The sequence below is a fragment of the Bufo gargarizans genome, chromosome 2 (assembly GCF_014858855.1).
Source record: "Bufo gargarizans isolate SCDJY-AF-19 chromosome 2, ASM1485885v1, whole genome shotgun sequence".
NCBI lineage: Eukaryota > Metazoa > Chordata > Amphibia > Anura > Bufonidae > Bufo > Bufo gargarizans.
The window spans coordinates 473536294-473550074 of NC_058081.1; the positions used below are offsets into that span (position 1 = coordinate 473536294).

Below are 13781 nucleotides of genomic sequence, written 5' to 3' on the forward strand. Positions count from 1 at the left end.
GCCAATAGTAACAGATGGAACATTTTTAAAAGATTTTTTCCTTTTTGTTTCTTTATTACTCCCAGAAAACTGCCTGAATCTCCTAGAGGGACAAACATGTGCCAAATGATTTATACCTCCACAACAAAAACAAACCTTCCCATGCGGGCTGAATCTTCTATTGTCAGAGGCAATCAACCCCAGATGCATGGGCTCCTGCTCAGAAGGGGCTGACAGCGACTGAGACCCCTGCGCACAGAATGAGACCGCTGCACTGTCCTGGGATTGAGTATGACAGGAAGGAGAGATCTCTCCTCTCTCTCTAAGATGCCTGTCAATACGAACGGCCTGAGACATAGCAAAGTCCAAGGAGATAGGTCTCTCATGAAAGGCAAATGCATCTTTCAATCCCTCTGAAAGACCATGGCAAAATTGACTTCGGAGTGCAGCATCATTCCAACCAGTATCAGCTGCCCATCTCCGAAATTCTGAGCAGTATATCTCTGCGGATTGTTTACCCTGGTATAACAGACGTAGTCTAGACTCAGCCAAAGCAACACGATCCGGATCATCATATATCTGACCCAGGGCTAAAAAGAATTCATCCACTGAACGGAGAGGCCGTGTCCCCACCGGCAGCGAAAAGGCCCACGACTGAGCGTTACCCCTGAGCAGCGATATAATGATTCCCACCCTCCGTTCCTCATCACCAGAGGAATGGGGAAGAAGGCGAAAATGGAGTTTGCAAGCCTCTCTGAAACGCACAAAATTCTCACTACCCCCGGAGAACGTATCCGGGAGCGAGATCTTAGGCTCAGAACAAACTCCATGAACGCAAGCTGAACCGGTCACTAGAAACTGAGAAAGAGTCTTACGGAGATCAGCTACCTCCAATGAAAGACCCTGGAAGCGTTCAGTCAAAAGTGAAACCGGATCCATGATTGAGACGGTTTTGGCGGCTTATAATGTCACGGAAGGTGTACAGGAAACAAGACAGTGCAAAATGAATATATGACTCACTGGATCCAAAACTAAGTAACAAAAGGGAGACCCCTGCATAAGACCTGGCACTCACCCTGACTGCTCAGCCTATGCGAAAATCTCAATGGTAGATGATCGCATATCCTCGTACCTCGACTGTATAACACCTGAACACCCTATAATAGTGAGGGGACACGACCACCGGCTCCCTACACTAGACACGGAGGGAGTCAGGGTCACCTGGGATCCAGCAAACAGAAAATCACAAATAAATGTACAGCACTTATCTTGTAGAAGACAGGAAAATAGGATCAGCATGCACACACACTCCAGGAAGTTGTATAAGCCGCACACCAATGCATTATGGGGAGGAATTTAAAGGGATGCAATCAGTCCAACTACATGACAGCTGAGAGAGGCTAACGAGATAATTAACTGAAAACCAGTACAAAGAAAACTCAAGGAGGAGGTTCTGAAAGGCTTCTGTCAGAGCTTCTCAGCTGTCTGGTTGTGACACCATGTGATTGGTGAACATGACGTCACTGGCCTAGGAAGAAGCCAAGGGGCTCAGTGATTAAACAGCTGATCGGCGAGGGTGCCGGGAGTTGGACCCCTACTGATCTGATACTGATGACCTATCGTGGATGGACAGGAAATACTCCATCTTCTGGATCCTACAGGACATGTATAAAGAACACCTAGTGCCTCAATATATGCATCTTTAGGGTATCTTCACTTTACTGGAAAAGTACTGTAACTAATTTTTTTTTCATGGAGACCCTGTCTATTAATTGCCCAGAAATCCCTTTAAAGGATTACCATATTAAATGGGTATTCCGGTTACCATAAATATAACTTATGTTTCAGACTAATTCATCATCAATAATTGCCTAATATAATGTAAATTTCACATATTTACCACTCAGTAGTTATAAAAGTAGTTTCTTCCTCTGTTACCCACTGTGTTTCCTCATAAGTTGCCATGGCATCGACCTGTAGTTCTGAGCCTTTGTTAGGTCGAGCATGCTCATTGTGTCGCTATCAATTCTTTAGCTAAATGTCTTGTGTTAGCGTGCTGGTGATTACTGAGTAGAGGGGGCGTGTCCAGACTGTATATCAGGCAGCCAATCAGTAAACAGCAACACTCATGAACCAGCAGAAACTCACAGCAGGAAAGCTAGGGATGTGGGTATTGTAGTTTTGTGAGAGATCAGGCGCCATGATACTCTGTGTGTTACAGGCTCACACGGGAGCTAGACAAATGGATTGCCAAGTAAATTGAAACTCTGGTTATATGTATTGATGCGATGTCCAGGCCACAGGGGTGTAGTGAGTTAGTGAGAGTGATGATGTGCCGAGTGAGGGTAGTAGATGTATTCACTTTCCTGTAGCTCCCTGGGCCAGAGTTCAGGGAAGGGGAAGACAGCACTAAATCCTCCAGGGCACTATCTGTTGCTGGGAACACCAGCCAGATGGAAGTCGAGGTGCCCTTGATGGTAATGGGTATGCTTAGGGTGCTTTGGTGGCTGAGCCCCTGTGTTTGTGACGCCAGCACCGTGAGGAGCAAATTAGGAGATGAAGTAGAATGATTAGAGAGGCAGTCGTTGAACTAAACGGGAACTTTACTTGTAAGTTGTAGTCTTGCAATAAGTAGCATTCAATAGCAGTACCTTGTCTTACATGAAGTTGATAAAGATGATAAAGCTGCAAATCCCAATTAGCAGGATCTGTGAGGTGATGTATGTAGGTTCCAGCTTAACTTATGCAGGAGTGATGATGATACTTTACTTGGTTCCTGAACTTGCTCTGGCTGTTCAGTCTTGCAATAATATGTATTCTCTGGTACTAATAGTATACAACCCAAGGGTGGTCTCCCTTATGGCAGGCAAACTCTCTGCTCCATTCTTTGAAAAGGTTGTCTGAACTATAGTCCAAGTAGTGCCTGGCCTTGACTCTACAATGTAGGATGACTAAATCCTGCTTCTGGATTCCAAAAGTTCAAGTATCTTGAAAACAGAACAAAGTCTGTCTCCTCTCCTACTCCTCCTGCCTCCTAACCTCCCTTAATTCCTGTGGCTGACCTATATACATGGTGTTATAGTGACCTCTAGTGTTGGTAGTGTTAGTGTGTAATGCATTTCACCAGCCTGTAATATGAATTTAGCAGCATTGACCAAGGAAAAGACAATGATTAGTGCAAGATTATATGAAAGGGCATATAGCAATTTGGAGTGGCCCATACACACATAAGTGGGACACTACATAGGTATGGGTTCTGCTTGGGTCACAACTTGCAGCCTTAAAGCAGTTTTCAAAAATGAAGTTACTTTACCGGAATACCCCTTTAATAGCTTCTGAAGTACTGGGGATATAATTCAGCCACTGCAGCATTTTAAAAGCAGAGGGAATAGATATTTTTATACAGGTTATTTGTTTTTCAGGGGGCGCATTTTTTAAATCTGTGGTGTCCATAACTGAAAAACCCAAGACAAGTCTTTATTTTCTAATTTTTGTAGTTCATTGTTATCATGGGGACATGGTTGATTGTATTTTGTGTATCCAAGTTTGTGAGGATGTGACTGTTGGTGGGGATTGTGATTATGATAAATCCCCTCTACTCCTGTTACTACCTGGGGAAGATGCATAGAAGCATGTACAGGAGTATTACACATCGGCCTTGGCAATGAATGGGTGACATGCTGTGTCCGCTAGTGTGAGAGTCTCTCTTTGCAAGGAGTTGTCATTCCCGGCTCATAGAGGGGGAATTCCATATGCCCTATTGCAATATATGTAAAGGGCCTGTCTCATGGATGAACCTTCTGACATAGTCATTTTAAAGCAACAGTTTTTGATGTGGTCATTGATAATCCTGTTTTTGCTTTACATTTTCCAGGGTGTCCATGAGTCTAAGGGTGTGACGGAGGAATATCTCAACCTGGAATCGATCATTCAGAAGGTGGTCTCTCCATACCTTGGTACATATGGGTTGTACTCTAGTGATGCTACATTCACACATGCCTCCTGTATCTTGGGTATGAGCCAGTTTTGTGCTTCATTGACACATGCAATCCAGCAGAATCTCCATATACTATATTCATTCAATCTTTATTGTACAATAGTACATGGATAAATTGTAGATTTGACCAAAGAAACTGACCAGACACCCTTACTGTTCTGGTTGCTGTATCATTGTTAATCATAGAGGCACTGTTGCCAGTCTGACTAAATGTTGCCACCACAAGAGGGAGCTTACTGCATACTGTGTTATTATTCAGCTCAATTTATGATTAGTATACAGTAAGCTCATAAACTCCCTCTAGTGGTGGCTGCATGCACTATTATTACATTCTATGGGGGTCATTTATTAGGCATATTTCAGGCACCACAATCCGCTACTTTTCCTTGCTCACACCAGGTGTAAAAAAGTGGATGGGGAAGTGGTGGGCCTGCAGGCTCGTCTCATTCATGATTTTCTTCAACTGGTTTAGGCCTAGAAAATGGTCTAAATGTAAGACAGCCACTGGATGCACCGATGTGATGCAGAGACCGGCACCTCTTCATAACTGCATAAGATCCACCATCAGAGCAGGGCTTTATTAAGACCGGCTTCTAAAACGCCAGTCTTAATAAATGACCCTCTATGTTTACACAGGCAATTACCACTTCCAAATCAGAGCTCTAACCACTATAGAGATCTATTAATTTTTATTTATTTTTTGTATTTAGTATTATTATAACTGGAACCTGACATAAGTCCAGTTAGAACCAAAAGTAGCTTTCTAGTCATCTTATAGTTATATGGGTGTTTTAACCAAATACCATATTTTTTACCCCATAAGAAGCATTCCCTCCCCCCAAAAGTGGAGAAAAAATGCGTCTTATGGGGCGAATACTAAGGAGCGCTTTCATTATGGAAGTGCTCATTAGTAGCGGAGAACCAGGAAGCGGTGAAGGCTCTGTACGCACTGCATCCTGGTCCTCGGCTGTTGGCTGTGCAGTGGTTGCGCACAGCATGAGGGCGCTCTGTGACCTCACGCTGTGCATGCCAGTTCAGAGCACAGCTAACGGAGAAGGAAGGCGTGCAGTGAGGAGCGGCCGCACCCAGGAGCAGGATAGGCAAGTGATTTATTTATTTTATTAAACATGGGGCTGGGGGCTGATCTGAGACAATGGGGGCTAACATGACAGACAATGGGGGGTGCTAGGGGCCCGAAATGAGAGGCAATGGGGGCTACATAGGGCTGATATAAGGCAATGTGGGCTGCTGGGGGCCAAAATGAGAGGCAAAGGGGGCTACAGAGGGCTGATATAAGGCAATGGGGGCTGCTGTGGGGCAAAATGAAAGGCAATGGGGATTACTTAGGGCTGATATGAGGCAATGAAGGCTGCTGGGGGCTAATATGAGAGGCAGTGGGGTCTGATATGAGGTCTGATTGGGGTCTGGGGTCTGATTGGGGGTCATTCACATTGGGGTTTGAGCTGAGGTCTGATTGTGGGTCTGATCTGAGGTCTTGTTGGGGTCTTATTAACATTGGGGGTCTGTTTGGGGCTGTTAGCTGAGATCTGATCTGAGGTCTAATGAAAAATATTTTTTTCTTATTGTCCTCCTCTAAAACCTAGGTGCGTATTATGGGCAAAAAATACGGTATATTTATGGCATATCACAAAATAAATATGCCATAAATATCTTGTAGGCAGCAGACTCACCTCTTGAACCCCTTATAGAGGCAGTACCCATTTTGGATTACACGGATGACAGTAGTTTATGACAGGGATATTTCAATTTCACGATATTGAAGACCTATCCTAAGGATCAGATCAGAGAGTTCTGGTTCCCAGCAAATCCTGGTCTTGAACTGGTTAAAAAGCTGACGTAAACTGATTCTCTACAGTAAACAAGTCTTATAGAAATAAATTGGATCCATATTTTTATTAAAAACATACAGCAAAAAAATTAAATAAAAACACGTGAGAACGCACCCATCTATAGTGACTGCATTGATTGTCATTCAGCATTTCTCGTCAATTTGCATTTGCTGCCACCAGGTGGCCAAATATGGGTAGTTACACAAGACACCTTTTTAATACCATGATTTCTCTGAAGTAAACAGGTTAGTGTGCATAAGTTGTAGACAGCATTGGACTCTGGTGCCTGAAGTGATCCGAAGGGATGCAGGGTGTATATGTGTGTGTGTGTGTGTGTGTTTAGAGTCAGACAGGTAGGGAGCTCTGATATAGGAGTTAAATTATAGCAAGTATAGTAATACAGGCAGGTAGAAACAGACTGTCAGCCAGAGCGCCTGAGGCTGACGCTGCTACAGACTAATAGAATCTAGAACGCTGCTGTGAAGGAATATAAACAGCAGAAGTTTGCTAATTAAGAGAGGGAGCCAGCCTGTAGCCACTGAGAATTCTAGCCTGTCACAGTTTTTGTTATTATTTGTGAAAAGTTTTTAATGAGTACACATAAATAAAAGTGAAGTTTTAAATAAAGAACAGCGCATGAAAAAAGACATAGATAGGTCTTAAGGACCAATTATTAGTGGTACTATTGAAGTGATCCAAAGGCACCTATTGTCACATAAGATAGCAGCAATTTTTCAGTTAGCAGACATTTTATTTCATTCTTCTAATCTACTAATAAACTCAAATAAAAAATGAAGTAACCTTGAAAACATATTTGTTAGAAAATATTCTTCAGTTTTGTGTATACAGCTCCTTTGCAGACCTACATGACTTCATGGTTATAGAATATAAAAAAAAAAAAACATTGCCGTAAGGCCTCATTCACACTTCAGTGTTTGGTCAGTGATTTTCCATCAGTGATTTGTGAGTCAAACCCAGAACTGAAGCCTACAAGTTATAAGGGAAAGATCTGCACCTGTTCTGTGGTTTAGACCCACACCTGGTTTTGGCTCACAAATCACTAATGGAAATCACTGACCAAACACTGAAGTGTGAACGAGGCCTAAGGTCGCAAGAAGAGGGGGCAGCAGGAGAAGCTCATGACTGCAAGATTATCCTACATAGGGTTTACATGCAGTCTGAATGGAGACAATAGGATTGCATGTGAGCTGTATACACAAAACAGCCAGATTTTTTTATAATCAAAAATATTTTTAAACTGTTCAGAATCTTTAATGTCCATTATTTTTTATGAGACCTATTGACATTTTGACCTTTACATATACTACTTACATGTGATTGTGCTCTTTACAGAGAAACGCATGTTCAGACGTTGTCCCAAGTCTGGTGAGATGGTCACCAAGAATCCAGTGGTGAGATCCAAGAGCTACAACAATCCATTACTGACCCCTGTAGCAGAGTATGAAATGGAAAACCTTGCAGTCAATGGGACTGGAATCAGAAGACACTCGGTATCTGAGATGACCTCACTTCTAGAGATCCAGGGATACTCCAATCTAACAACCATCCTGGATTCCAGCTCCAAACTCTCAATGTCCACCACTAAACCACAAGCTACGGGGGAGTTGGAGCACCCTACCATGGGCAATGGACAGTTTCCACCAATGCATAACAACAATGAACCTCAACAAGGACTTTTCCACACCTCAGGCTCCAGGGAGGATATGTCCAGAGACTCAACTTTGATCCCTGCCCCATCTTCCAGTCCAGAGACAATTGTTGATCAGATCTTAGAATCCATAGACTCTGACTCTGAAGGAATTTTCATTGATTTCGGAAGAGGTTGTGCCAAATCTTCAGGCTATACCATGGATGTTGGACGGCAAAGTCTTGTATAATAATCTTCTTCTACATTTTTGTTTTTATTTTATTTTTAATTTGGGTTTATTATGGGTTCGAGATTTCTATCAACCTCATGTCCATTGATTTCTGTATTTTCTGGCTTCCAATTAAATGTAAAATGAAGTTCTGGTTTAGTTATGCTCCATGAATGTCCCTCAGGATGCAAAATGAAGAGTAGATCTCCCTCTGGCAGACTAGGCAAGGATGCCTGTTACATCTATGACAAGACCGACAGTGGTCAGCTGGTCACCAGGCCAGCCCCTCTAAAAACTCAATGCAGTGTAGTAACTGTATATACATAGTTTAATTGTATAAATCAGTTCTGGAGCCATGTTTTTCTATTCTTGTAGCTCTTCCTTATTGTGTTCTGCATAGTTTTTGATTCACAGTGGTCAGTAGCTATTTGACTCCAGTCTGGGTGACCACCATTTGAATACATGTAGCAATATGTACTGAAATGGTCAGTTATCTACCATATAATAGACTTCCTCTTTGTGTCGGTAACTGAATCAGACGATTGTACCTGAAGCTGTGTGGTGTCAGGATACGTAACCATTAAGAAAACAGGAAGCCACAAGACCAAGAATATTTTCAGTTATATACTTGTAAAGAGTTTGGAGAATGGAAAACTGGCTTAGATGCCCATAGCAACCATTCAGATCTCACCTTTTATTTTTCAGAGCTCCTTTGGAAAATGAAATGTGGAATCTAATTGGTTGATATGAGCGACTAAGCCAGTTTTCATTTCCACCAGCTTTGATAACTCTCCCCCGTAGTGTAGGGAATGGACATAGACAACAAGCGGTTGAAATCTTTGATGTCTCGGTCTTGAGAATTTTAATAAAACGTAATTACCAAAGTAATTTTCACCAAATACACATGTATTTCACTTAAGGGGGACCAGTCACCATCTTTGCTTGTTTTAGTAAAAAATTGTATTCTCCATGCAATACTGATTTTAGGGCATCTTTTCACACAACCATATTTATTGCTACTAGAAGTTTACTGAGGAATCTGAAACTGGGTGTTACCAGTTAGGGATGCGTTCCTGCACATGCACTGATCAGTGCTGGCAGTGTCCAACTGTGCATGGACACCCCCCCCCCCCCCCCAAATGGTATCACCTAATTGCAGATTTAATAAATAAAAAAACTTGTAGTACCAAAAACTGAAGAAAAGAATAACATACAGGTATGTGAAAAGAGGTTCCATAATCCCTATTGCATGGGGAACACAAGTAGTTCCTAAAACAGACATTTGAGGAAAGGTGACAGTTCCTCTTAAAAACAAGCCCACAACGATGTTCATAGCCCTTAAGTATGAGTGAAGATTTACTCAGTAGACCAACTCTGAGGCAGGAAAAAAATCCAAAATTGTTTGTACCTAGCAGAAACCTGTCTGTAATATAATAACCCCATCTCACAGCATAAAGCATGGTTAACATTGTGCTTCTGGTGTATCAGATGGAGACACTTCCAAATTTTTGTATGTACTCTGTAAATAAAGACACAACACCATAGGAAGATTGACTGCAATCTAGAGGTGATTCTGTCTTCTCCTCAAGCATCGTTCTATCTTATAAGTCACCATGTCATTACCCTAGCTAGTATCTTAACTGGTGCCTATAGACTAGGACTTTCATCAGTGACTCCAGAGTAGCTATGGGAATCTGAAGTAAAGGGACATGAAAGTTTTGGGGCTTTCTCTTTGCTTAAAGGAAAGGGTCAATTTTACTGTGAAGGGGAACTAAGGGGGGTTATTACTGTGAGGGGGCACAAAAGGGACTTGGTGGGACTTGGCATGTATAGACAGGGATAGGATATGGTTAGAGCATGAAAAAATTGCCACAGCACACTATGTGCCTCATTAGTTGCCCTGTCCTACTTAATTTTAAAGTTGGGAGTTATGTCTAATCCATCTCAACACCATGATTTTCTTACAATTGTCAAGCAAAATATATGAGCAGCATAACCACTATAAGATAAAAACTTTGTAAAAAAAAATGTAGTGTTGCATTGTCCTTTTATCTCATGCCGCTAGTTTCGTTTTCCCTGGTTTCATAGATAGTGTCAGCACCAGGTAGATCTGGGCAGATGCCAAGCCTGGGCCCATCATGGTGATCAGAGTAAAAATGCTCTACATTTATCAAGCTGAGGGAGAAATAGACCGTGGGTCTACTGTGACTCACTTTGTCACCCGCAAAAATCTGAAGTTAGCTACCGTATTTTTCGCCGTTTAAGACGCACCGGCCTATAAGACGCACCTAGGTTTTTGAGGAGGAAAATAAGAAAAAAAATATTTTGAACCAAAAGATGTGCTTTTGGTGGGTTTTGAACTAATTGTGGTCTGTGGATGGCACTGTTATGGGGGATCTGTGGGTGACGCACTTTCATGGGGGATCTGTGGGTGACGCACTGTTATGGGGGATCTGTGGGTGACACTTATGGGGGATCTGTGGGTGACACTTATGGGGGATCTGTGGGTGACACTTATGGGGGATCTGTGGGTGACACTTATGGGGGATCTGTGGGTGACACTTATGGGGGATCTGTGGGTGACACTTATGGGGGATCTGTGGGTGACACTTATGGGGGATCTGTGGGTGACACTTATGGGGGATCTGTGGGTGACACTTATGGGGGATCTGTGGGTGGCTCTTATTGGGGTCTCTGTGTATGACAGTTATGGGGGGGATCTGTGGATGACACATATATAGCATCTTATGCTATGTGTCATCCACAGATCCCCTCCATAAGTGCCCCTGTAGTGAATGACCCTCAATACAGGGCTGGGGGCCGGCATCTGGCTTTATAATGACAGCGGGGCCCGTGCAGTGACTGTATTCTACTACACGGGCTCCGCTCACTGTATAATCGTATGTCTAATAGTAAATAGTTATGTGCATAATCGCATAATGAGCGGAGTACTTATAACTACAAGCGCTCGCCGAGAGGAGGGAGGAGGCAGGAGGCAGGCCGGGAGGACAGGCGCTGGCAGCATGAGTCATACGTCATGCGCCCACGCCGCCTGCTTCATTCATAAAGTGGGCGGCGCAGGCGCGTGATGTATGACTCACACACTGCCAGCGCCCGTCCTCCCAGCCTGCCTCCTCCCTCCTCTCGGCGAGCGTTTGTAGTTGTAAGTACTCCGCTCATTATGTGATTATGTACATAACTATTTACTATTAGACATACGATTATACAGTGAGCGGGGCCCATGTAGTAGAATAGTCACTGCACGGGCCCCGCTGTCATTATAAAAGCAGACGCCGGCCCCCAGTCCCTCCTCCCTCACAGCTGATACACCCGCCGCGCGGCATCGCGGTGGGTGTATCATTGAAAATCGGTAAATAATTTGCGCAAAAAATCGCGCGGAAATTCGCACGGAAATTTGCAAATAAGCTGCATTCGCCGTATAAGACGCACTGCTATTTTCCCCCCACTTTTGGGGGGGAAAAAGTGCGTCTTATACGGCGAAAAATACGGTATGTTTGGTGGTTGACATTACATCCCTCGTGCTGTTTAATCACTGCACGCTGCAGTAGTGGTGAGTCATCTGCGGACACTCTCCATAATAATTTGTTAACCCAATCCAAGTGTATCATGGCTCTAAGCCACTGATGGTGAAGATTTTACCGACTGAGTGCCCAAACTGTAAACCAAAACCCATACATTTATCGCAAAGTGCCAACACAACAATTTAACCTGAATGCTACAGTCCAATAAAGTGTATCTTCCATGCACTTTATAATTCAGCTATAATAGCCTGCCCACATTCAATGAGCCGCCTATGCTGTTCATAGCGTACCCTGCGCTGATGAATGGCAGGAAAAGTCTAAGGCATATTAGTACATATTGGTAGACTTTTTCCAGGGTGTGAGTGCCCACAGAGAGTGCCACAAATCTGAAGCAGAATCTGCACTGATAATGCCAGTCCTACATTATGAAAGAAGTTAGCATGACTAGAAGAGTTGAGCATTAAAGGGGTTACCCCATCTCAAGCTTCTGTTGGCAACATGTGAGTTAATTAGAGACACACCTGTGGATGTATTTAAATTCACACCTGAAACACACTGCTTCTTTGTGTAGCATCATGGGAAAGGCTAAAGAAATCAGCAAAATCAGGAAGAGAATTGTGGACTTGCAAAAGTCTGGCTCAACCTTGGGTGCAATTTCATGATACCTGAAGGTGCCTCGTTCATCTGTACAAACAATTATATGCAAGCACAAACAAGATGGGAATGTCCAGCCATCATACCGCTCAGGAAGGAGACGGGTTCTGTGTCCCAGATATGAACGTGCTTTGGTCCGACATGTGCATATCAACCCAAGAACAAAAGTAAAAGACCTTGTGAAGATGATGGCGGAAGCTGGTAAGATTGTGTCAATATCCACAGTGAAACGAGTACTGTATCAACATAGGCTGAAAGGCCACCCTGCCGGGAAGAAGCCATTACTGCAAAAGAAACATAAAAAAGCCAGATCAATGTTTCCAAATGCACACAGGAACAAAGACTTACATTTTTGGAGACATGTCCTTTGGTCTGACGAAACTAAAATTTAACTTTTTGGCCATATTGACCATCGTTACCTTTGGAGGAAAAAGGGAGAAGCTTGGAAGCTTAAAGGGAACCTGTCATCTGGATTTTGTGTATAGAGCTGAGGACATGGGTTGCTAGATGGCCGCTAGCACATCCGCAATACCCAGTCCCCATAGCTCTGTGTGCTTTTATTGTGTAAAAAAAACTATTTGATACATATGCAAATTAACCTGAGATGAGTCAGAGCTTGAAAATATGACTCTTCTCTGGTCACACAAGTAAGGCTACTTTCACACTAGCGTTCGTCGGTCCGCTCGTGAGCTCCGTTTGAAGAAGGGGCTCACGAGCGGACCCGAACACTTCCGTCCAGCCCTGATGCAGTCTGAATGGATGCGGATCCGCTCAGACTGCATCAGTCTGGCGGCGTTCAGCCTCCGCTCCACTCGCCTCCGCACGGACAGGCGGACAGCTGAACGCTGCTTGCAGCGTTCGGGTGTCCGCCTGGCCGTGCGGAGGCGTGCAGATCCGTCCAGACTTACAATGTAAGGCTACTTTCACACTAGCGTTCGTCGGTCCGCTCGTGAGCTCCGTTTGAAGGGGCTCACGAGCGGACCCGAACGCTTCCGTCCAGCCCTGATGCAGTCTGAATGGATGCGGATCCGCTCAGACTGCATCAGTCTGGCGGCGTTCAGCCTCCGCTCCGCTCGCCTCCGCACGGACAGGCGGACAGCTGAACGCTGCTTGCAAGCAGCGTTCGGGTGTCCGCCTGGCCGTGCGGAGGCGTGCAGATCCGTCCAGACTTACAATGTAAGTCTTTTTTGAGCAAAAAAGAGAAAGCGTCTTTGAAGAGTTTAGAACAAAACAACCAAATAATAATTAAACCGGCCGATAAAGGGGGAGGGATAGTGGTATTAAATTTAACAGATTACAATGCTGAAATGCAAAGAATTTTGAGTGATGTCAACACATATAGGAGACTAAAGAAAGATCCGGTCAGTGATTATAAGAAGGAATTAAAAATACTTCTGGATAGAGGGCTAGCTCTAGGTGTCCTTAATCAGAAGGAACACCAATATTTGAATAACCTATATCCTAAAACTCCGACTATTTATTACCTGCCAAAGGTACACAAGGATGTAGAGCGCCCCCCAGGCAGACCGATAGTCTCCGGTATCGACTCAATTACTAGTCGTGTTTCTGAATATATAGATATTTTTTTACAACGATTTGTTACCACCACCCCCTATTATCTGAGAGATACAGGGCATGTTTTGGAATTGTTAAAAGCTTTTGATAAATTCCCAGATAACACCCTTTTAATGACACTGGATGTTACATCATTATATACTATAATACCCAATAATATTGGTATAGATGCGGTTAAGTTTTTTCTGGATAGTGACGAACAAATGAGTGAGGCTCATAAAACATTTATTCTGGATTGCATACGGTTTTGTTTGGGACATAATTATTTTTGGTATGACGATTATTATTATTTACAGGTATCTGGTGT

At 43.5% G+C, this 13781-nt stretch overlaps 1 protein-coding gene across 5 annotated transcripts in view; it reads left to right on the forward strand.

The window, feature by feature from the left end:
* LOC122928341 (proline-rich protein 5-like) overlaps positions 1–13781 on the forward strand; it is a 291839-nt gene that overhangs the window by 108179 nt on the left and 169879 nt on the right. For 3 of the 5 annotated variants that reach the window (XM_044281095.1, XM_044281094.1, XM_044281089.1), the window contains 2 exons: positions 3854–3992; positions 7180–9257. In XM_044281095.1, the coding sequence (XP_044137030.1) occupies positions 3854–3992; positions 7180–7724 (684 nt within the window). In that variant the 3' untranslated portion in view covers positions 7725–9257. Of the gene's footprint in view, positions 1–834; positions 848–3853; positions 3993–7179; positions 9258–13781 lie in introns of those variants that run through there. The other 2 variants (XM_044281090.1, XM_044281096.1) reach the window with 2 other exon arrangements.